Source organism: Psammomys obesus, unplaced genomic scaffold, assembly GCF_907164565.1.
Source record: "Psammomys obesus unplaced genomic scaffold, mPsaObe1.curated_primary_1811, whole genome shotgun sequence".
Classification (NCBI taxonomy): domain Eukaryota; kingdom Metazoa; phylum Chordata; class Mammalia; order Rodentia; family Muridae; genus Psammomys; species Psammomys obesus.
This window is the reverse complement of record NW_026596057.1, coordinates 9032954-9056528: the sequence shown is the minus strand read 5'-3', so window position 1 is coordinate 9056528 and position 23575 is coordinate 9032954. Positions and strand designations below refer to the sequence as shown.

Sequence of the window (23575 nt, the reverse complement as noted above, 5' to 3'; positions counted from 1 at the left end):
GAGGGAAAGGAAGGAAAAGAAAGAAAGAAAGAAAGAAAGAGAAAGAAAGAGAGAGAGAGAGAAAGAGAAAAAGAAAGAAAACGAGAAATCTGTTCCCAAGATTTCATTATCAGGTTTCAAATTATGATGTTCATCAAGTTTCAAAATTAAGAGACTATTTTCTGGTTTTCTTCCAGATTCATTGTTGAATTATATATTTAGATCCTTAATCCATTTAGAATTGAGTTATGTGAGGGGGCTAGAGAGATGGCTCAGAGGTTAAGAACACTGGCTGCTTTTCCAGAGGACCCCAATTCAATTCCCATGGTGGCTCACAACCATCTACAATGAGATCTGGTGCCCTCTTCTGGCATGCAGGTGAACATGCAGATAGAGCATTGTATACGTAATAATTTCGTTATGTGAACTATTAGAATCAAAGTCTGTTTTTTTTTTCTCTGTAATGATAGCTTATTGGTGTAACACCACTTAATGATTTGAGCATCCTTTTTTCAGTATCCTACAGTCAGCTTTGTCACAATTAGTTAACTAGGGTGGGTGTGATGACCTGTAATTCTAGCACAGTAGGATGCTGACGCAAAATGATTATACCTTAGAGGCCAGCCTGCACTACATAGAGAGACAGAGAAAGATCCTGTCTTGAAAAAATGACAGATAATCAAGTATGATTCTGAGCTCTTCTGTTTCATTGATCTGTTTCTGTCTTTTTACCAGAACTGCCTTTAATCATCTATTCATTTTGTGTATGTTTCGGGAGGGGCATGCATCGAGGCGAGAGGACTGCTTGTAGGATAGGAATCAGTTCTTTGGTTCCAAGACTGCAAACTTAGGTCATCAGATTTGCACAGCACATGCACCACTTGAGCCATCTGAGTGACCTCCTTTTCTTTTTTTAAAAATTTTTTATTTGTTTGTTTTATTTGAGGCAGGGTTTCTCTGTGTAGCGTTGCTGTCCTGAACTCCCTTTGTAGATCAGGCTGGCCTCAGATTTGCAGAGATCCACCTAGCTCTGCCTTCCTGAGTGCTGAGATTACAGATATGTGTACCACACCTAGCTGACCCCTCATTCTATTAATGTAGTTTACCTAAGACTGGACTCACTGATAAAGGTTTTCTAGTATTGAACTCAAAGTAAATAAACAGTTGTGAGCTGGGGGGGTTGGTTCAGTATTAATGACTTGACAAGAGTATGTGAAGCCTGGGTTTCAGCTCCCAGCACCATTAAAGCCAGACAGAGACCCACAAAAGAATCAGTATGTTAATTTTCATTAAAAAAAAATCTGCTTCACAGCACACCTTTAATCCCAGTACGCAGGGAGGCAGAGGCAGGCAGATCTCTGTGACTTCAAGGCCAGCCTGGTCTACAAAGGCAGTCCAAGACAGCCAAGGCTACACAGAGAAACTCTGTCTCAAAAAACAAAAGAAAAGCATCTGCTTCAGTTTTATTAGGATTTATTAACTCTCTAGATTACTCCATACTGACCAGTATGGTAGCCACTAGCCACATGTAGTTGTTGAGTACAGGAAATGTGGCTGGGGTGATATGCTATAAACATAAAATCTACACTGAATCCAATGATTCAGTACCAAAAACTAAAATCTTAACATTCAATTTTTTGTTTTGTTTTGCCTTTTGAGGTAGGGACTTACTTTATAACCCCTGGCTGGCCTGAAACTCATTTAAAAATTTTTTTTAAAGATTTATTTATTATTTATATAGCATTCTGCCTGCATGTTTTGCCTGCGTACCAGGTCTCAGTATGGATGGTTGTGAGCCACCATGTGGTTGCTGGGAATTGAACTCAGGACCTTTGGAAGAAAAGCCAGTGTTCTTAACCTCTGAGCCATCTCTCCAGCCCCACTGAAACTCATTTATAGAGACCAGTTTGGCCTGGAATTTATAGAGATATATCTACCTCTGTTTCCTGAGTGCTTGGATTAACAACATGTGATATCAAACCTGGTCTTTGTTTTTAATATCTTGGATATGATAGGTTAAATTAAGTGTATTAAAATTAAATTTTACCAAGTTTTTCTTTGTTTGCTTGCTGGCTCGCTTACTTTTAGAGATGGAGTCTTTTTTGGAATTAGGCTGACCTCAAACTCAAGGCAGTCCTGCTACAGCTTCCTAAGTATTGGGATTACATACCTTGGTGATCTTTCTGTACTACACCTGTTTCTTCTACTTTTTCTGTTTATTTTGTTTTGTTTTTGTTTTTAGTCAGGGTTTCTCTGTGAGTCCCTGGCTATCCTGGAACTCACTCTATAGAACAGAGTGACCTTGAACCTTTAATCCCAGCACTGAGGAGGCAGAGACAGGCAGGGTTTGAGGCCAGTGCTGTATACAGAGTGAGTTTCAGCACAACCAGGACTACACAAGAGAAACCCCTAACTTGAAAAACCAGAAAAGCAACAAATAAAAAGTCTATCTGTTCCTATTTGCATAATTTTTAAATAATTGAGACATATAAATTAAGATGTGTTTTTAGTTCAGTAATGGAGAAACCAGTAGTGTAGTTAAAAAAGAAAAATAAGATTTGCAAATATGGAGAGATAGTAAAATCAAGGTCATACTTGGTTTATGTGACATAGTGCCATAATTCTGAGTACTAGATTTATGTTTCTATAAAGTAGTGCTAATATATTTGTTTTGGTTTGGAGTTTTTTTGAAACAGAATCTCACATTGTAGCCAGATTCATCTTGAATTCACTCAAGATGGCCTCAAAGTCAGTGTCTCCTGCCTCAGCTTCCCAAGTGCTGGGAATTATAGGTCTGGGTTACTATGTCCAGCAAAACATTGCTTATAGCTATCACGAATGTGTGTTGTCCTTCCTTTTCCATTTCTATACTAATATTTTTCATTGGTTAGTTTTGCTAGGGATTTTATTTTCCTTTAATTAGAGAATGTGAGCTAAGAATATAGCTCAGTTGGTAGAGTACTTGCCTAGCACGCACAAATCTCTGGGTTCAGTCCATAACACGTTGTAAATTGGGTACGGAGGCAGGAAGATCCAAAAGTTCTAGGTCATCCTTGGCTACATAACAACTTTGAGGCCTACCTGAAATACATGAAACCTTGTCTCAAACTTTATTCATTTGTTATATATAATGAGTCTAATTGGAGTGTAAGTTTTTGTTTTTTTTTCTCTCAAGTCAAATAATATAAGAATATGTTTTACAGGGAGCCAGGTGCAGGGGCACATGCCTGTAATCCTGGCAGAAGGAGGCAGATCTCTGTTGAGTTCGAGGCCAGCCTGGTCTACAAAAGTGAGTCCAGGACAGCCAAGGCTACACAGAGAAACCTTGCCCCAAAACAAACAAACAAGTTTACAGCCTGGTGGTGGTGGTGCATGCCTTTAATCTCAGCACTTGGGAGGCAGAGGTGGGTAGATCTCTTAGATCTCTGTGAGTTCAAGGCTAGCCTGGTCTACAAAAGTGAGTCCAGGACAGCCAAGGCTACACAGAGAAACCTTGCCTCAAAACAAACAAACAAACAAGTTTACAGCGTGGTGGTGGTGGTGGTGCATGCCTTTAATCTCAGCACTTGGGAGGCAGAGGTGGGTAGATCTCTTAGATCTCTGTGAGTTCAAGGCTAGCCTGGTCTACAGAGTGAGTCCAGGACAAACAGGGCTACGCAGAGAAACCCTGTCTCAAAATTCCAAAAAAATGTGCCCTGCTTTTTCTGTTTTGCTTACTCATAGACCCATTTTCTATCCCCTCCCCCCTTTTATCTATAGTTTTTAGATGAAGAACTGAAGATAGCTGGAAAATACAAAGCAAATGATTATAGCCAATATTCTCCCTGGTCATGTGATACCATCGGCTCCTACATTGGAACCAAAGATGCAAAACCCAAAGATGTTGTGGCAGCAGGGAGTGTGGAAATGATGGTATGTGTAATGGCGAATATAAATCTAGATACATAAATTTTATCTATTAAAGTTTAGGGACAACTAATTGAGTTTTGCTTTTGTTTCATTTAAGTATAAAGCATTTTATTATCTTGACAAAGAAGAATATATTGTATATCATTTCAGGTAGCAATTTCCCAATAATTTTTCAGATCCAAATTAAGTAATTTTAAGTATTTAATCAATAGCCTAGATTTCAGGGCTGGAGAGATGGCTCAGTGATTAAGAGAGCATATTGCCATTGCAAAGGACTTGAGTGCCCAGCTCCCATGTTGGGCAGTTCACAACCACCTTTAACTCTGGCTCCAGATGATCCAGTGCTCTCCTCTGGCCTGCGTGAGCACCCACGCTCAGTGCGTATACTCACACAGATGTACAAAGACACATAACTAAATTAATTTGCCAGGGAGTGGTACTACCAGACTTTAATCCCAACACCTGTGAGCCAGAGGCAGGTGGCTCTCTATGAGTTCAAGACCAGCCTGGTCTACATAGTAAGTTTCAGAACAGCTAAGACTATATATAAAGACACTGTCTCAGAAAACCAAGATATTAATTTTAAAAAAGATTTTGGATTTCTTTACCAAATAAATTAAAACTCTTACAAGTGTGAAGTTTAAACAACCAACTTGGTTAATTTATTTGGTAAAGAAATCCTTTTTTTTTAACAAAAATTTTTTTGGATTTTTTTAAAAAATGAAAATATAATAACTAGCTAGTTAGCTAAGGTTTAATGTTTCTGTATTTACATATCATTATTTTATATATTTATTGCCCCCCTTTGGTAGAAATAAAACTTTACAAAAGTAGTTAACCTCCTCACTCCTTTTCTTCCTCACTCCTCCCTGTTAGAAAGTAACCTCTACCCTGAGTTTAATGCCTATTGTTTGGATAAAGTATCCCTCTTGTCTTGGCCTGTAGAGTAGCTGGAATTATGGGCAGGTACCACTGTGCCCAGATACTGCTTTTTCCTTTTGAGACAGCACCTCACTTAAGTTTTTGGGTTGGCTTTGAAATCACTGTGTATAGCACAGGCTGACTTCAGACTTTGTGATACTCTTGTCTTAGCCTTTCTCATAGCTACAATTTTAGATCAGGGTAACCTGATTCTTTACTATTATTTTTATTTTGAACTTCATTTTTTTGAAGATTTTTTTTTTTTTTAGGGTTGTTTATTTAGTTTATGTGTATAAGTGTTTTGCTCACATGCATGTCAGTGTTTGACAGGTGTGCCTCGTGTCCTCAGAAATCAAAAGATACCCAGGAACTAGAGTTAGGGATGGTTGTCAGCTACATGAGTGCTGGGTCCTTTGTAAGAACAAGCACTCTTAAGCGCTGAGCTATCTCCCCAGCCCCTTATGTGTATTGTCAATGGACACTTTCTAGAGACTCCTTGTGCACAATCCTGAAAGTTATACTTAGACATGTATTCCTGGCCAGATAACTCATTCCTAGAATTCCAGAGCTTAAGAGAATGGGGCAAAAGGGCAGTGACATCATAGCCAGCTTGAACTATGTTTTGTTTTGTTTAAGTCTGGATTTAATCCTAGCACTAGGGAGGCAGAGATGGTGGATATCTGACTTCAAGGCCAGTTTGGTCTCCTTAGTGAGTTCTAGTCTACAAGGGTGACATAGTGAGACCCTGTCCCCAAAAAAAGAAGAAAAAAAGATATTGCTGGCATAAGAGGTATTGCTTGACATCATTTTCCCTGTTGATTCTAAAAACATTCCCTACTGATTTGTGTAGGGTTTCATAGATAACGTTTACATAGCTGGTTTAAGATAAGACCAACTCAAGTAGATAACAGGCCAAAGGGGGAAAAAATTAAATAAAAAACAAACTGCAAGGGAACTGGAAATGTGACAGAGAGGCCCTGGGCTCAGTCCCTACCATCAAATAAGGTAAAATTAAATTGAAACCAAACTTCTGTGTAATGATGAGCAAAATGTATGTTTCTACACGATAGGACACCTTTCATTAGAATGAGCTGAAATAAAATAGTAATGTAAGGTGCTTTCAAAAAAGTTATCACACTGAAGTAACATTAGCAAAGTAAAATGAATTTCCTTAAATCAGTAAACAATAACAAAATTCCTAACGTAGTATAGATGCCATTAAAAGTTTTCCAAATATGTGAAAGAAGTCATAACTCAGTGTCTCTCAAGCATTGATATGTGGGCTAGGCATGTAGCTCAGTGGTAAAGTGCTTGCCTAACAAGTTAATGTTCATACATACTGTTTAGGAATGGGTGGATCTATCATCTTCTGTCACCTGTACTTAAAGTTGGTCATATATTTTCTACTGTGGTCTAAAAGCAATGTTTATGTGACATCCAAAGACAGTAAAGATTTTTTAATAAGAGCATCATATTCTTATTAACCTCTCTATAAGGCTAGTAGAAACTAGCCATAATCTCAGTTTTGCTTTTTGTCAGAATGTAGAAAGTAAAGGAATGAGAGACCAGCGATTGGATCTTCAGAGAAGAGCAGTGGAAACTAGTGATGATGACCTCATCCCATTTGGAGACCGACCGACAGTATCTCGGTTTGGTGCCATCTCTCGAACATCCAAAACGCTGTATCAGGGTGCTGGCCCAATGCAGGCTATGGCACCTCAGGGAGCACCCACAAAATCTATTAGTATTTCAGGTAAGAATCCCAGAATAGTAGTCATGACTCTCAATATAATTCTGTCAGTGCTTTTAAAAATCTTAAATGCAGTGATTTTTAAACTCTTTCCTGTAAGAAAGCAATTGCAAAGCTGGGTGTGGTAGCACCCACCTTAATCCCAGCACTCAGGAGACAGAGGCAGGGGGATCTCTCAATTGAGGCCAGCCTGGTCTACAAAGCAAGTTCCAGGACAGCCAGAGCAGTTATACAGAGAAACTCTGTCTCAAAACACAAACAAACATAAAGAATTATACCTCAGGGAATTTTAAGAGCTTAAACTAAAATTAACTGTTTATATATTAAGATTCCCTGAGGGGCTGGGGTGGAGCTCAGTTGGCAGAGTGTGTGTTTAATATACATGAAACCCTAGATTCAATACCCAGAACCACATAAACCAGGTGTTAGGGTACGAGCCATTGATCCTAGCACTTGGAAGATGGAGGTAGAAAGATCAGAATGTTCAAATTCAGCCTTGAGTACATAGTACACTATTTGGAGGCTATTCTGGGCTAGAGACCCTGTCTCAAAAGAAAAACAAGATGCCTGTGGATTTTATCTTTAAATGGCTCTTGTTTATTAAAATAATAGATTCTTGGAGTCTGAGGAGATGACTGATTGGATAAAGAAGATCTGAATTTGTATCCCCAGTACACACATAAAATGCAGACATGTGTGTCTATAAGCCCAGTGCTTTGGGAGGATAACCTGACATCAGTAATCACCTCTACATTCAAACTCTCAGTGTGCACACACTGAGAAGAAAATATGAAACTGAAGGTTCAGTGGGGAAGAAACAAGTAACAGTATGATCATTTTGGCAGATAACTGTCTTAGACAGAGAGATATACAGAAACAATGTGCCTTTGCCTTTTTTTGATTATAGTACCTTAGATGACTCAAACTTGTGAATTACATCCTGCCACAATAAACTGTTCCCTTACAGATTATAGTCCATATGGAGCTCATGGTGGCTGGGGAGATTCTCCATATTCACCTCATGCAAACATACCTCCTCAGGGACACTTCATTGAGAGGTATAAGTCATTCTTTTTACTTGCTATAAATACTTGAAAGCATTCAGCTTTCTTTGCTTTGTTTTTCTAGTCAGTAGTGATTTTACTAAATAAAATTTTACACAAAAGTCACCTCAGGATTTATTTCTTTCTTACCAAAGAGAGAAATTGTCCATGGCAGAAGTGGCCAGTCATGGAAAACCCCTCCTATCTGCTGAAAGAGAACAACTACGGCTAGAATTGCAGCAACTGAATCATCAGATCAGCCAGCAGACCCAGTTACGTGGACTAGAGGTACATACCTACAGATAACTTTTTATTGTGTTGAGAGTTTTGATATAGAGTATCACTGTGAAGCCCAGCTAACCTCAAACTCACCATCCTCCCTTAATGCTTACACTGAGATACACCTGTTTAGCACTGCAACTATTTTGTGCTCTAGTTTTGAAGTTCCCAAGGATTTAAAATTTGATTTAAAAAATGGTTTCATTATGTGCCTGTATTTGTACAAGAATACAGGTGCTGGAGGATAATTGGATCTGCCTGGTGCTGCAGTTACAGGCAATTGTAGACCTCCTGACATGGATACTGCAAACAGAGCAGTATATGATCTTAGCCACCAAACCACCTCTCCAGCCCCCTTAAATAGTAATTTTTGGGATACAGTAAGCACAGAATTTTAAAGCCTTCGCCTAAGTGTTAGATATCCATTCTTCAGAGAATTCAGAACTAGATTTAGTTCTTGACTAATAAAAAAAGAATATCGTCTGAGTACCTGGGGGGGAGGAATACTTGCTATCATTGAGTTTTTTATAGATAAAATATAGGAGTTATAGCAGTAAGAAAGATACACATTTATAATTGGCTTCTTCTTGAAATGTAAAAAATAATAATAATAATTTTGGTGCTAAAAATATGGCTACTGTTCTTACAGAGGATCAAAGTTTGACTCCTATTTTGCAATTGCCTGTAACTCCAGCTCCTGGGGATCCAGCACCCTCTTTTCACATCCATAGGCACCTGTACTTACATGCTAACACATAGGACACATTCTTGAAAATAAAACCATTTTTATTCAAGTGCTACTAAAAAAGAGATAACTAATTTATAGTTGGATTGTTTTTATAGTAAACTTGGGGTTAGTTTAGTGGTAAATACTTGAGATAAAGTATTCTTTCTGTGGCATGAGGTGTGCTGAGCTACGCCTGTGCTTGTCTTTGCGCACCAGGCTGTTAGTAACCGGCTAGTAGTACAGAGGGAGGTGAACACCCTGGCGGGCCAGCCACAGCCCCCTCCAAAATGGCCTGGAATGATCTCAAGTGAGCAGCTAAGCTTGGAACTACATCAGGTGGAAAGGGAAATTGGGAAGAGAACCCGGGAATTGAGTATGGTAAGTGCCGAGGTAGGAAAAGGGAGGGTAGGTGAAATAAATTCTGTATCCCTTTAGAGTTTCGAATCATCTGGAGTCCATTCCAGGTAGCCTGAAGAGTGGCTAATATTTAGAGTAGTTCTTGTAAACTTGATTTGTTACCTGGTTGTATCATTACTCTTAGTACCTGTTGTTTTGGGTTTGCCCTTTTTCATAGACTTTGGGGGGGAAAGCAATTAATTGGAAATTTTAAAGTTTTTGTTTAACATACTCATTAGGAAAGCAGATGGGATGAGGCTTAATCTTTTGGATTTTGTAATATTAAGATATGTTTACACAATAAAATGCTGGGTTTTATGACCTTTAAGATATTGGCCTATTTTCATTAAGTAAATGTAGTCTGTACACTGTTCTCTGTGCTATTTTTTCATGTTGGTTTGTGGCATTTTCCAAAGGTAGTGAGAAGATAGGTTGTACTGTTATGCTTTTGTGTATACTCTGTCATCTGCCTTGTTGTTGTTGTTAATTCTCAATGAACCAGGAATGATTTTTGGATCATTAGTTCATGTCTGATTTTGGTCTATGCCATTACACCACAGATTACTGACTTATTTCTTCTTCTTTTAAAGGAGAACCAGTGTTCTGTCGACATGAAAAGCAAATTGGCTACAAGTAAACAAACAGAAAATGGACAGCCAGAACCACAAAACAAGGTCCCAGCTGAAGACCTTACATTGACATTCAGGTAAGGAAAGGGATGCTTTTATAGTCCTATTTAACCATACATGAAAGAGAAATATCTATATTATCTGACCATACCCAAAGTGACTTTATGAAAATGTTTTTTTTTTTTTTTTGGTTTTTTGTTTGTTTGTTTGTTTTCATATAAAAAGAAAAAAATAATATGAATATATACATTGGTTTTTTGAGACAGGGTTTCTCTGTGTAGTCCTGGCTCTCCTGGAACTCACTCTATAGACCAGGTTGGCCTTGAACTCAAGATGTATGCTACCACTGCTCAGCAGGAGAAAAGAATATGTTTTTACTAAATCTCGCAGTTATAAAATTTACCTCAGGAGCTGGGGTGGGATATAGCTGTGGGCACTAAAGAAGTTGAGGTAGGAAGATGGGAATTTGAGACTCGTCTGGGCAAACACTTGCAACACAAAACTTAGCACTTAACCAGGGTTCAATTATCTGTTAATTCCTAACAAATATATTTTCTGGTTACATTTCCTTCTTCTCACTGCTTTAAGTATAACCTTATGATTTTGAATATATGCTCACTATAAAAATTAATAAGTGATTAAAAGCTCACTCATCCCCTATCTTATTGTTTTTATTTTGTTTTCATACTGGCTATTTGACTCAGAACCTCACAAAAATACTGCGCATATATTTTAACAAAAACTAAGCTGTCTCCTCCTCCCCCATTTCAGTTTTGTTACAAAAATATGCACGCCATGGGTGATAGAATTTTTATAAAGATAGGAACTTTTTTTTATTTTGTTTTGTTTTGCTTTGCTTTTTGAGACAGTTTTTTTGTTTTGCATTGCTTTACTTTTTGAGACAGGGTTTCTTTGTGTAGCAGAGCCCTGATTGTTCTGGACTCACTTTGTAGACCAGGCTGGCCTTGAATTTACAGAGATCCACCTGCCTCTGCCTCCAGAGTTCTGAGATTAAAGATATGTACTTTTTTAAACACCAGTGTTTTCCATTTCTCATCATTGATATCTTACCTGTCTTTTTAATGTCATTTAGTTTAGCATTTAGCCTTGCTTAGTATTGTGGGGTTAAATTGTTGTTTTTTATTTGTTTGTTTGTTTTGTTTTGTTTTGTTTTTTTTTGGTCTTTTGAGACAAGGTGGGATTGGACCATCTCCAGGCCGTCCCTAGCCATGTTTTTATTTGATCCCTCCCATAATATGGTATTTAATTCACTTGTGTATTCTTATTTATTTTCTTTGACACATTTGAGGCATTTGAATGCATAGTCCTATGCCAACTTCCTCATTACCTGTAATGAGACCGTATAATGTTGCCGGGCATGGTGGCACATGCCTTTAATATTAACACTCATTGTGAGTCCTAGGATAGCCAGGGCTATGTAGAAAGACCCTGTCTCAACAACAACAAAAAAATCAAAATAAACAAAGAATTTCTAATTGTTCTTGTTACTATCTTCTTAGCTTTTGGCTATTTTAAATATATGCTAGCGTAGGTTCAAAATTAATTCCCATACAAATAAACTTGGTAAATTGGAGGTTAGTACTTTTTCTTAAATGCCAGGCAGCCAATATTTTAAGGTATGGGTCTTTTGAGATATTGGCAATTTCAGGGAAGGAGTCTCACTATCTATTCCTGCCTCCCAAGTAAACTCCTTAGCTCAGTGTAAGTGGTAATAGATACATAAGCAAATAGGCAGGTTGTGTTCTGACAAACCTGTATATATAGAACAGGAAACTTGTCAGTTTTAGTTTATTGTCTGTGTGCTACGATGTGAATGAGGAGTTAAAACCAAAATTTGGAAGCTATTTATATAGTTTCCTTTGTTTTGGTTGTTTGAAGCAGTCTCATTGTGTAGCCTTGGTTGGCCTGGAACCAAGCTAGACTAAAACTGAAAGAGATCAGCCTGTCTCTGCTTCCTGCTTGAACTAAAGGCATGTGCCACTACTCCTGGCTCATATTTTTCTACAGTACTAAATTATATGTCCTATTGATTGAATTTTATTCAGAGTAATTGCTCTTTTAAAAATTCTGACTGTTTTTCATGTAATTAACAGTGATGTACCAAATGGATCAGCTTTGACACAAGAGAATCTCAGCCTCCTGTCAGACAAGACCAGCTCTATGAACCTGTCAGAAGACCCTGAGGGAGGAGGAGATAACAGTGATTCCCAGAGATCAGGAGTTACTTCCAGTTCTGCTCCCTAGGATATGGGCGCCTGCTTCTACCTTCTGCTCCTGATCAGTTTGTGGGGCATAGAGATAGAAGAATGGATAACTTCTAAACTTTCTGAGTGCTCAGCAAAATCCAGGAAAAGCAGCCAAGGCGATGTGCACAAATACTACAACTAAACAAACCTGCACATAGTTCACATTAATGCATTTTTTTAATTTAAAGAAAAGAAAATTAGCAGTATCTGCAAGCAATTCAGATTAAATTTGTTTTTGTTCTGTGAATGAACTTTATTTTAATAACTTTGGACGCCTTGGATCCAGGGCTTTAAAAAAAAAAGAAGATATTATATATACACTCTGTTTGATTAATTGTATGATCTTAATGAAGTAGGTTTTTCTTGTATTTTGGTATTATTACATACCCAGTGTATAATTCCTTTCTCCCAGTCCTTCCAACTCTCACAACTGTAAACTAAAATAGACAAAAAAGCACCGTTTCCAAGAATTCTGTGGTAATAGATTGGGTTATTAGAAACTGTGCAGCAAACTGATTTTATTAGAGCGATTCTTTAACCCCGCCCATACCCACCCTGTTTCTGGATCACTGGCTTTGTGGGTAGACACTTTTTTTTTTTTACAACAGTAAAACTTATCTGAGGGTTTTAATTTCAACTTTTTAGAGATATCAACAGGCAGTTGATTATATTGAGCTACACATTTCCATGTTAAGGATTCCTCGCATTCTCGCCTCAAAATCTGAAAGCCTATTTAGTACTTACAGTGTTTAATTAGATTTAAGTGAAGATTACTTTAAGAACGAACTCTAAACTGGACATGATAGCTCATTCCTGTAATCCCAGAACTCAAGATGTTGAGGCAGGAGAAAACCAAAATAAGAAAAAGAAATGAGCTTCAAATTGTTAATAATAAAAATAAATAATTCCTGTTCTCCTGTGTTAAGCTCATGTTGGAAAATTGGAGCTGTGCGTACAAATTAAACTTCTTTTGAAACTCTAGAATGGACAAACCAGGACAATGAACCATGTCCTAAAACTTGGTGATATGGCTCAGCAAAAGAGCATTGGCTGTTCTCCCAGAGGACCCAGATTCTTCCCAGCACCCACAGGGAGGCTTACAGCTGCTAGTAACTTCACTTCCAAGGGATCTCAAATCCTCTTCTGGCCCGTGTGGGCACCAGGCCCACATGAGTGCATGTGCATACACACAGACAACACACACACATAAAATTTCAAAATTAAATAAACCTTAACACTTGATATGAACTGCAATAAAGAGGGACATATTATTTCAGTAGAATTTTTATTTTCTTTTCAAAAGCATAAGAGATTTGGCAGATAGAAACTGCCTGAGTCTTCAGGATAGTTTATGCATCGATTACTTGTTGCCACTCAGAATTACTAGCATAACTAGTAATAAATGACTTGAAGTGAGGTTTCGTAGACTTGGCTTTCTGACATTAGAAACGTTTATGAAAACGTTGAAGAGTAAGGAAGGATTTTTATTTAGTTCTGCTGCACATATTCTAATGCTACCACTATATGCTTAATTTACTAAACCTCTGTAAAATGAGTTCGGTGGGGGACTATTTCATAAAATCACTCCATCCCTCTTATTGTCTGATGTCAGTTTCCCTTTCTAGATAATACTTCTAAACAAGAAAGCACTGGTTATGTAATAAGTTACTGCATTGCTTTGGTTGGGTAAAAGAAAAAGTTTATATTTTTCTTATTTCTTATATTCTTAACCCTTAACTCCTGCTGAGGTCAGAGCCACCTCAGTCTAAGCTCTGTGTCCATTTCATATTGTTATTGAAACAAGTGGGTGGGGGTGGGGTAGGGATGGGATAGGGGTGGGAAGGGAAAAATAGTCCTGCCATTGCCTACCAGTAGGAAATCCAAACAGAACACTCATTTGAGTAGCAATTATTTAATTTGCCCAGTCAAGGCACCGTGTTTATATACTATTTCACATTGAATTTGATTATGCCCTACAGACCTGGCTGGTCAAGGATTTGATATACACATATTGGCTTGGGATTCGAGCTTTCTTTTTTATTTAAATGAAAATTTATATATATTATATATATATATATATACATATATACATGGCTATATCTGTATATATATCGGGTATGTTTTAAAGATTTCTTCGCATAAGCGCAGCTGTTGCAATAAAATGACTGATTGGGAGGTAGAGGCACCGAATGACGGTGAGGCATTTCTCAGTTGATGCATACATTTTCCTTTTAATTTTAAATATTATACATTTGTGTGTTTGCTTTTTTGGCCTTTTTTTTTTTTTTAGGATAAAATGTCTTACATTTATACGTTACTCATTATTTATTGAGAGAAGGAAAGAACTGTTATGTCTGACAGGATTTTTATTTTTCTGCACATCTATAAAATGCCACATTATTGGCCTCTTGCCTTCAGTAGACAGATTTTGGGCAGATCTTACCTCCTTTGGACATGTCAGATAATTCTTAAGTCTTAGAAGCAGATGGTTTATTTTGGAAATTAGAATGACTAGGGGAAGAAATCCTGTGTATTGGTTTTGTTGGATTTAAGAATAAAAGTAAATTTTCATTGTGATGTGTGTGAAACCCCCAAAAGGCACACTGTGCTGCGGTGCACTAGTATCTCTTTAGATGTATTCTTATATAGGGAGAAAATTAGTCTCTTAAATGGTAGCATGAGTTCCCCAAGCCCCAGTCTCTATAGCCTATCTGGGTTGGGTAGAAAGTGGAAGATGGTGTGCCTACAATTCTGCTATTTGTTATTTGGTCATTTTCCCTTATCGATTCTTGGGTGTATTTTTTTTGGGGGGTGGGGAGTATTTGTTTGTGCCCACTGCCAGGTTTAGGGATTTAATAAAACTCCCCACAACTTTGAGGGTTTTTTTTTTTTTTCCTCCCTTTAACAAACTTTGTGTTATAAGGCAACAATAAATTGAGGCATAACTCATGACTAACTGCTGTTTTTGTCAAAATCTAAAAAGCATTGATTTTTATTTGTGTCTTTAGAGACATTAAAAAATGAAACCATCAAACAGGAAGTAGAGCTTTTGCACCACTGCCACCACACCCCTTTTAGGACAGAGTCTTAACCATGTAGCCCAAACTGGTGGATTCAAGACCCTTCTGCTTCAGCCTCCTGAGCAATGGGATTTCAGGCATATGCTGCTGTGTTCAGCATGCTCAACAATATGTGTTTTTTCACATAAATGGTTTCTTCTGAAGATGACTTTTTTTGAGAATCATCTCAGATGAACACAGAAAATTCTGGAAGTGTTAAGGAGCATTTTGCTCACACTTGTTCAGAAACAAAGCCAGCATGTTACTGTAGTGAATATGAAAGCACTTTGGTTCATTCTGTTTTCAGTGAGTCTCTGGAAAATGGTAAAAAACTGAGAATGAAATATCTAGACTCACTTTCCTAATTTATAGACACAAGATAAGTCTAGTAGCTACCCTCTCCTGGATAACTTACTGATTCTGATGTGACCAAAGAGCCATTCCTTACCACTTTTCTAATTAAACAAAACTTGTAGCATAGGTTTCTAGTAATAATGTTCAAATAACAAGACACTATTAATAATAACTGCAAATATTCAACTACTCAGAATGTATAAGAACTTGTTTGGTATGGCATTAATGTGGGCCATTCCCTTCTCTCATCTTCCTTCCCTTCTTTTTTTTTCCCCCCCACATATTTATTTTTTGCCTAAAAGCAGAAGATTGATGCAATTCTCACTTGCTACTTGGATACATGATCTCATCAGACTCCCATGAGCTTCAGTATGGGAGCTTGAAATTTAGTTCCTACGTTTCCCATAATTGTCTTTTTTTTCTTTTCTTCCTGACCCCTTGACATTCTGCAGTTTCCCCTTGACTTACCCAATCTGTAACAGTGACAGTTTGCTGCCTCTAAATGGAGCATTCAAATGAATTCGCTTAGCCAATGACTTCTGTGAAGTTGCCTTTTCTAATGGCGTTATTACTCAGTGATGCACAGATGTGGTATTTGCCCTACTGGCAGGCAAGCAAAGGGTCTGGTAAAGAATGATAACCTGCTATGTCTTTAAGGAGCGCCAAAGACTTGTGCTTTACTCTGTTTTGGTTTTAGGGGAAATAGTAGCCATTTTGATTATGAAACCTGGTAGTATTTGTGAGTTGATTGTACTGTGTAGATGTCAGAAGTTAACTGTTAAGGTTAGCTGGCCTTATAAAATGTAAAAGTAATGAAAATTTATCAGTTTCTCTAAACCAGTAAATGTCATCCTTGACAATATTTGTTTAAGCAACTCACTCTCCCTTTTGGGGACTGTCTTGATGTAATAGTATCTTCAGTGTTTTTCTACTTTCACTTGTGCCTAGAGGACAATGTACTTTCACTATGGTCAAGTCATGGGGCTGGGGCTTCTTCCTGAGCTCAAGGCTTGTGAGAAATGATTAACTGTAGTTAGTACCTGTTCAGCTTATGTTCAGGGACCCCTTATTTTCACTAAATGGGATTAATTTGCTATTATTTATATGTACAAAATAGTGATAGAATGAAATTTTACCATATTCTCCATTTGGGCTTTAAAAAAATTAAGAATTCAATATGTGAAATCTTTGTGGAAAAAAAATCTGTAATGATTTAGTAAAAGATATGGCCTAATTAGTTTTCAGGAGGAGTTAATGACCTTGCAAATTAGCTTCAGTATTACACTATTACACACTTGCCCTATAAAAGGTTTGAGTGTATTAAAATCTTGTTAATACATGCTTATAGTGTTGCAAAGGGATCTCAGCTCCTGAAAATAGAACTCAGATTAACCAACTTCTCTGAGACTGTTTATTCTCCACCGTATTGGTGAACACAACAAGAAATTTACTACTGTCACCATTTTACCTGCATGCTTGTTTCGCAGAAACACATCCATGTCTACCTTGGACAGCTGTGACTTTTGTTATTTATTTATTTATTCAGCTTAGCTTTAAAAAAAATTCCTGCTGAAACGACTTGCTGGGAGTAAATTGTGTTATTATTATTTTTTTTTTAACGTTCTTAGTCAGCTTTTCTGAGCCACTTCAAAGAAAGCTGGTTTTGTTTTGTTTTTTTCAAAAGGCATAGGAAATAATACTGTTTGAAAATTTAAGATTCTGTTTCTGTAATTTCTAAAGGTGTGTTCCTAAGTAAGAGTGTAATTGATTAGTAATACTAATTTCATTAATAAGGAATAGGAAACCACCACCCCCAGGAGTAAGTGACACCTTGTAATAAGTGTGTTCTCAGTAGGTAGGCTTTCAATGCTACACTGAATAAAGTGGTAAAGAGTCCTTGGGATCCCGTTATGATGAAGGGACTTCCCTTAGCACTGGAATTGTTCTTAAAGCCTCTGGATTTCAGACACACACTGAATTTCCCTGAATTTAACCTTCATTTTCACAAGAAACTAAGGCATTGTAACCCAAGGTGGAAATTTTAAACCTTAAGACAATACTGTGTCAGAAAAATGTGTATTTAGAAAAATGAAATCCTGTGGAGTTTGTTATCTTAATGTATGTTGTATAGTAGATAAAGTGAGTTTTGTTTGTTTGTTTGTTTGTATTGAAGACTCACTTTCTGGTTAGTTCATCATTTGGTTTTATGTTTTCTCTTTTAATGCTAAGTAGGCAGAGCTCACAAGTCTTTGGCTCCCATGTTAGGTTGTACACTCAGAGTCATCTTATAACTGGAAACTGTCAGGTGGTCCCAACTCCAGTAAGTGCATGAAAGGCCAAGAAATGGATGCAAACAAATGCTGGGGATAATGGTCTGCGTTCTGTGTTTGGTTTTAGTCTCCTTTTTGAAATTGCATCTTTATAATTTATTGGGGTAGCCTGTTCTGTTTGTTGGCTGGCATTTCACAGTAATATCCAAACACACCGTAAAATTTTGTTTCTCTATTTACAGAGAAATAACAACTTTTGCTTTTTAGCTCTACACTCCCTGTTTAGCTAAGTCCTGAGAAATTTTTCCCCCATCTGCTTTTTGGTTTGGTTTTTTTTTTTTTTTTTCCAACTTTTCACTTATCCTCTTTTTCATCTTTTTGTCTTCCCACCTTCTGGATGTAAAAGAACTTGAAAGAAAAAAAAAATCATTCACAGGTCCTAGGCCTCAGAATCTTACTTTTTAATGAATCTGTGACTTTCCAGGAGTAATACAGAAAGTGAACCAGGGTTATAAAAAACCTTTCACCCACCTAAACATTTTCCAGTTGTGAGGTTCCTCTTCGTGTGTGGTCTTTTCCCTTTTACCCCCGCCACCCTTCCCTGACTATGGTCAATTGGTCTCTTGGCTCATACTAGTCTCCTGAGACATTCTGCAGTCATTATCACCTTTTTGGGTGGATTTTACTTAGTTTTTGTTTTGTTTTGTTTTTAAAAAAAATAACATTGATTCATATTTGCTTGGGATAGAGCTTGTGTAATTACCAATCGTATTGATTGTATGTGATTGTGCCCTGCAGAGGTATACTTAACAAAAGTAATCTAAGCTAATAAAGGAGCCCATGAGATTTGAGTCAGAATAGAGATGGCTTTATGAAATTGCAGTTTCAGGTCGTGTGACTTCCCTTCTCAGAATCAGTGTTGTATAAAATACTATTTTAAAAGATTTTCCTACATTCCTGTATTTTTCCATTGCCTCAGTTCCTTATTCTTTTTGTGTCATTCTCTACCCACCTGCTCAGATTTCTTTTGGATTGAGTCTTGAAGTAACAGTTGACTTTTAAATTAATGAATTTTGTGAAAATTTACATTTTTCCAAATGTTTCCAATTGAGAACAAACAATGGGTTGGGGTTCACCAGCCTGTGACTAACTTCTTAGCGTCTGGCCAAAGGTGAGATTTTGTATGGAGGCATTATCTTCTGAAAGTTCTTTTTTTAATAGGAAAAAAGAAAAAGAATCTAACTTGAAATGGAACATTCCTTTTCTTGTTTAATCTATTTAATATTTCCACTTTTTAAACGGCCTTCAAAACACATTAGGTGGAAAAAAAAGAAATAGTGTGTTTAGGGCTACAGAACTATGGATCTGAACGAGTACATGTTCCGCTTGTTGCATATTTTTGAGAAGATTAAGGCCTTCTCTCTCAATTTTGTATTATTTGTGTGCATGTTGTTTATATTAAAGATGCCACATTTTGTTAAAGTGCTATTTCCTTTATTACCTTGGAAACTGACTCAGCCTCTTGTTGCTCCTAATTAGGATTTAAGGCTCTTGTGAGTTGCAGATAAAAGGGTTCATTTTAACAAATAGAAGGAGGTGATTCACCTTTTGGATTGTAAATATATGAAAGTGTCTACAAGGTCTTTATCTGCTTTCTGTCAGCATTTATATTAAATGATAAATTAATGAGGAGGAACAATGTGTGGTGGTTTTCTTGTAAATGAGTCTGCCATCTCACTGTCTTGGGATTGTTAATGAAAACTTTAAAACTCTAATTTGTGCTAGTAAGTACACTAGGGGTCATCAGTTTTCTCTAACATGGGAACTTGTGTAGGTTTGAGTATGTTGCAGTTCAGAGAGGGCTGCTTCTGAGACTGCCTAGGGCCATATTCAGTGACCTAACATGGCGTGATTTTATGACTTCTGATCAAGCCAAGAGCTTTTTTTTTTTGCCCAAACTAAATGGTCTTCCTTCCTCAGACAAAATGCTTGTCTTATTTAGCAGCTGACTCCCAGTCTTACATCCAAAGTCTTGGATGTAAGTTTATATTGTCTCTTAACTTGCATTCGTTAACAGTGAATAACATAAAGGGAGGGGACTGGCTGGTGGAAATGGCTGAGTAGTTGAAAGTGCATTTTCCAGAGGACTGGAGTTTAGTTCCTATCACCCACCGCAGGCAGCTCAGGACTACCTATAACTGTAGCTCCAGGGATCCAACACTGCTTTCTGTCTTCAGGTACACACCCATCTAAGATCTTAAAAGGGGAGATGGGTTATTACACATGTCAAGACATTTATGAAATAAAATATAACAGGTTTTGAACATAACATACTTTTATATAATTAGGAATGTTTGATTACGCGTTGGATATTAGATGGTAAGACTGAGGAGCTGTTCAGTTGATGGTAATGGTAACAACAGTTACATGTGTATTCATGGGTTTTGCTTATGTGTTTATCTGTGTACCATATGCATGCCATGCCTGTGGAGGCCAAAAGAAGGCATCAGATTTCCTGGAATTTTGAGTTACAGTTGTGAGCCACTATGTGAATGTTCTGACTAGAACCTTAGTCCTCTGGTTAAAAAAAAAACACCAAAAAAACCCATGTGCTCTTAACTGCTGAACCATCTTTCCCAGCCCCCATATATTTTTAAAGATGCATAAATTAATCATGGTTGGAATTTACTTTAAAATACTTTACAATGAAAATTAGTAGGCATCACCAGCGGAGTGTTCTAACACCTACCAGCACTTAATAAATATACAGACCACCGACCTCAACAGAAGGACCTATAGTAAAGGGAGTTCAAAAGGTGCGAGAAAGTAAGGGATGTAGCCATCCTTGAAAAATGGTGAAATCTAGAGGGGAAATTCCAAACCCAGGTCTGTCTGCCACTTAAAATAGGCCTGCCCTGCTTATCATATAAGCAGGAAGGAGCTATCAGACCTGTTAAGCTGAAACTAATGTGGATTTGCTATGTGTATATAAATGTCTTATCCCAGTGGCCAGCTGATCTGAGATGGTCAGATAGTTAAATCATACTTTCCAATCTGGATGGGTATTAGAAAATGGCTACTACCCTCTTTTTGTTTTGAACACCTAACATTTAAGAAATAGGCTAGGGGTGATGGCACACACCTTTAATCCCAGTACTTGGAGGCTGAGGTGAATGGACTTTTGTGAGCTCAAGGTCCAGACTGAGCTACATGGCAAGTTTCAGAATGGCTAAGACAACACAAACAGACCCTGTCTCACTCCCCCAAAAGTAATCAGTCTGGAGATGGCAGCGCATGTCCATGAACCAACCACTCCAGAAAACAGAGTTGGAGGCCAACTTATATTACATAGTAAATTCCAGGACAGGCTGGGCTACACCATGTCTCAAAAAGTGAATTTGTCAACTACTAAACTATTCTGTATGCTTAACAAAATGGAAGACAAGAAAGGTGCCATCTGCCTTCAATGAACTGTAATCATGGAACTTGGTGCAGGGATTTTAAATAGCTTAATCTTGCTGTGTATGATGGCACACACCTTTATTCCCAGCAGTTAGGAGTAGAGGCAGTGAGCCTTGGGCCAGTCAGGACCACATAGTGAGCCTCTGACTCAATAAGATAATGACAACAGTAAACAGAATTACCAATCATAATTATCTTCAGAACAAGCTGAGTGAGACTAAACAAGACCTAACTTCATTGTACAAGGCCCTTAGGTCTGATCCCTAGCACCATCCCAAAAGAAATCTGCAATGAAGGTAAGACATAGAGCATGTTGGAGTATGGAGAGGGGAATGGGAGGTTAGAGATTGAGGTTCCAGTAAGAGAAAATAAGGTATGTGATTTCTGAGGGAAGAGGCTGAATTGAAATGGGGACAGTCATTACAACTGCTATAAAGAAAGTGGCTGGAAAGGAGGGTCAGATCACAAGGGCCATAGACCCTGCCAAAATGTGGTGGTACTAGTCTATAATTCCAGGTTAGATCAAGTTCAAGGCCAGACAGCTTCAGCTACACGGCAAGTTCAAACCCCTGAGCTGCATGAGACCTGTCTCAAAACTAAAGATAAAATGGGTTTGTTCTGAAAGTAAAGAAATGTAAACAGAGGGTAGTATGCAGGGAAATGAATCTAGATTTGTGCCTCTTCATTCACAGTTACTGAACAAACTACTCATGCCTCTCACATGTGCATGGCATTCACTGAGACCCTTGGTAAAGCAGTCTGTTTAAGCTGGTCTAGGGTGGGGCTTGGAGGAATGTGATCACAGATGGTGCCAGGGTTCTGTGTGTCCAAAGAGCACACTTGGCATAAGACTCACCATAGATCCTGTTTCTATGAGAGACTTAAATTTTAGTGAAGTGTTGAGATGTAAGACATAAGCAGAAGGGGCTGGAGAGATGGCTCAGAGGGTAAAAAAAATCCAAAAGTCCCGAGTTCAATTCCCAGCAACCACATGACCATCTCTAATGAGATCTGATGCCTTCTGGTGTGCAGATGTACATGCAAGCAGAATGCTGCATAAATAATAAATCTTAAAAAAAAAAAAAAAGACATAACCAGAAGATTATGTCTGCCTGAAGACTTTAAGTGTTGTTCTTAGCTGAGTTTCATCAGAAGGAAAGACATAGAAGAGTCAGGGTTCCAGTAGAACATGAGCAGGTGAACACAGTAATGAGACTCATTGAGGCTTTGGGAGTTTGGGATTGGACCCACCTTGTGGGCGGTGAAGGTCAAATCCACACTCCCTACAAGAAAAGTGGGCCTTGCTGCTGAGCCAGCTCTCCAGGCCAGAGCTGAGCATAGTTTTAAGAGGCTGGTCTACAAATCGAGTCCGGGACAGCCAAGGCTACACAATGAAACCTTGTCATTTGTGTTTATCCTTTAGCAATTAGAAACCAATACAGATGTCAAGCTGGAACTTGAAGAGCTGAATCTGTTTAAAGCGAGAAGAGTTCCCAGTTGCAATCGATTTATAAGAAATTAGGGCCTGAACCAGCACAGAGGGATGATGTAGAAGGAAAGGGCTGGGAGGCTGATTCTGTGGTAACTTGAAGACAGATGTCAGTGTTCCTTAATTCCCTTGACCATGCAATAGATATGTTTGGGCATCTCTTTTGTGGCACCAAAGCCCTTGGAGATAGTTGCAGGGGAAACCTACAGGTATTTCAGTCTGCCATGCTCCTAACCTCCCAAGTCCTGTTAGGAACTTCTTGAGCCTCTGTCTCTACACCTGCCATGTCATATAGCTAATAAACCTTTCATTCCCTGAATAGTTAGCATGCACCTAGACTCAAGGCATGACACACCTGCTTTCCCCATAGTTGGAGGGCCTCTTTCATTTTGTTTTTTTTTTTTGTTTTGTTTTGTTTTTGTTTTTGTGTGAGCTTTTTTTAAATACATGTGTCTGAAGCACATGCATACAGTGCCTGTTGAAGAGAGCATCAGATCCTCTTTGAGTGGAGTTAGAGAGTTGTGAGCAGCCATGTGGGTGCTGGGAACCTGGATCCTCTGGAAGAGTTGTCAGTGGTGTTCCCTGCTGAGCCATCTCTCTAGCCCTCAGCCTCAGATTTTTAACTGAGTTCCAGAATTGCCATGCTTCATTCATCCCTGGTGTCTTCCTGGCCCCTTCAATGAAGTTGTGAGGTGTTGCTAGAGCAAGGCTTGGAAGATGTGCCTAAAAGGCAGTAATCCTGTAATTGGTCTACATGCGTCACAGCACATGCTTTTGCCCAGCTTTAGCTATGTCTCTTCTTGCTGCTTCCAGGGCAGACTAAATCACTGCAGTCTCTCTGGGGACTTTCTTCCACTCTTGTCTTCATGCTTTGCTTGTCCTCCAGGGTTTTTTTTTTTTTTTCTTAGTACCTACAACTTGTGAACTAATGTACATGCAGTGAGCTTTGACCCCGTGTACCTTTCTCTTGTGCAACCTCCCAACCTTGCTCAGTATTCTGAGGTTTTTGTTGTTGGTGGTGGTTTTTTGTTTGTTTGTTTC

At 38.2% G+C, this 23575-nt stretch overlaps 1 protein-coding gene across 2 annotated transcripts in view; it reads left to right on the top strand.

Annotated features, from left to right (window-relative positions):
• The window catches only part of Rc3h1 (ring finger and CCCH-type domains 1), a 77606-nt gene extending 58331 nt beyond the window's left edge, over positions 1–19275 (top strand). Inside the window, exons 14-20 of one of the 2 annotated variants that reach the window (XM_055624481.1) lie at positions 3739–3891; positions 6349–6562; positions 7527–7617; positions 7758–7890; positions 8825–8986; positions 9595–9710; positions 11748–19275. In XM_055624481.1, the coding sequence (XP_055480456.1) occupies positions 3739–3891; positions 6349–6562; positions 7527–7617; positions 7758–7890; positions 8825–8986; positions 9595–9710; positions 11748–11898 (1020 nt within the window). In that variant the 3' untranslated portion in view covers positions 11899–19275. The remainder of the gene's footprint in view (positions 1–3738; positions 3892–6348; positions 6563–7526; positions 7618–7757; positions 7891–8824; positions 8987–9594; positions 9711–11747) is intronic. The other variant, XM_055624482.1, reaches the window with a different exon arrangement.
• Positions 19276–23575: the final 4300 nt, after the last annotated feature.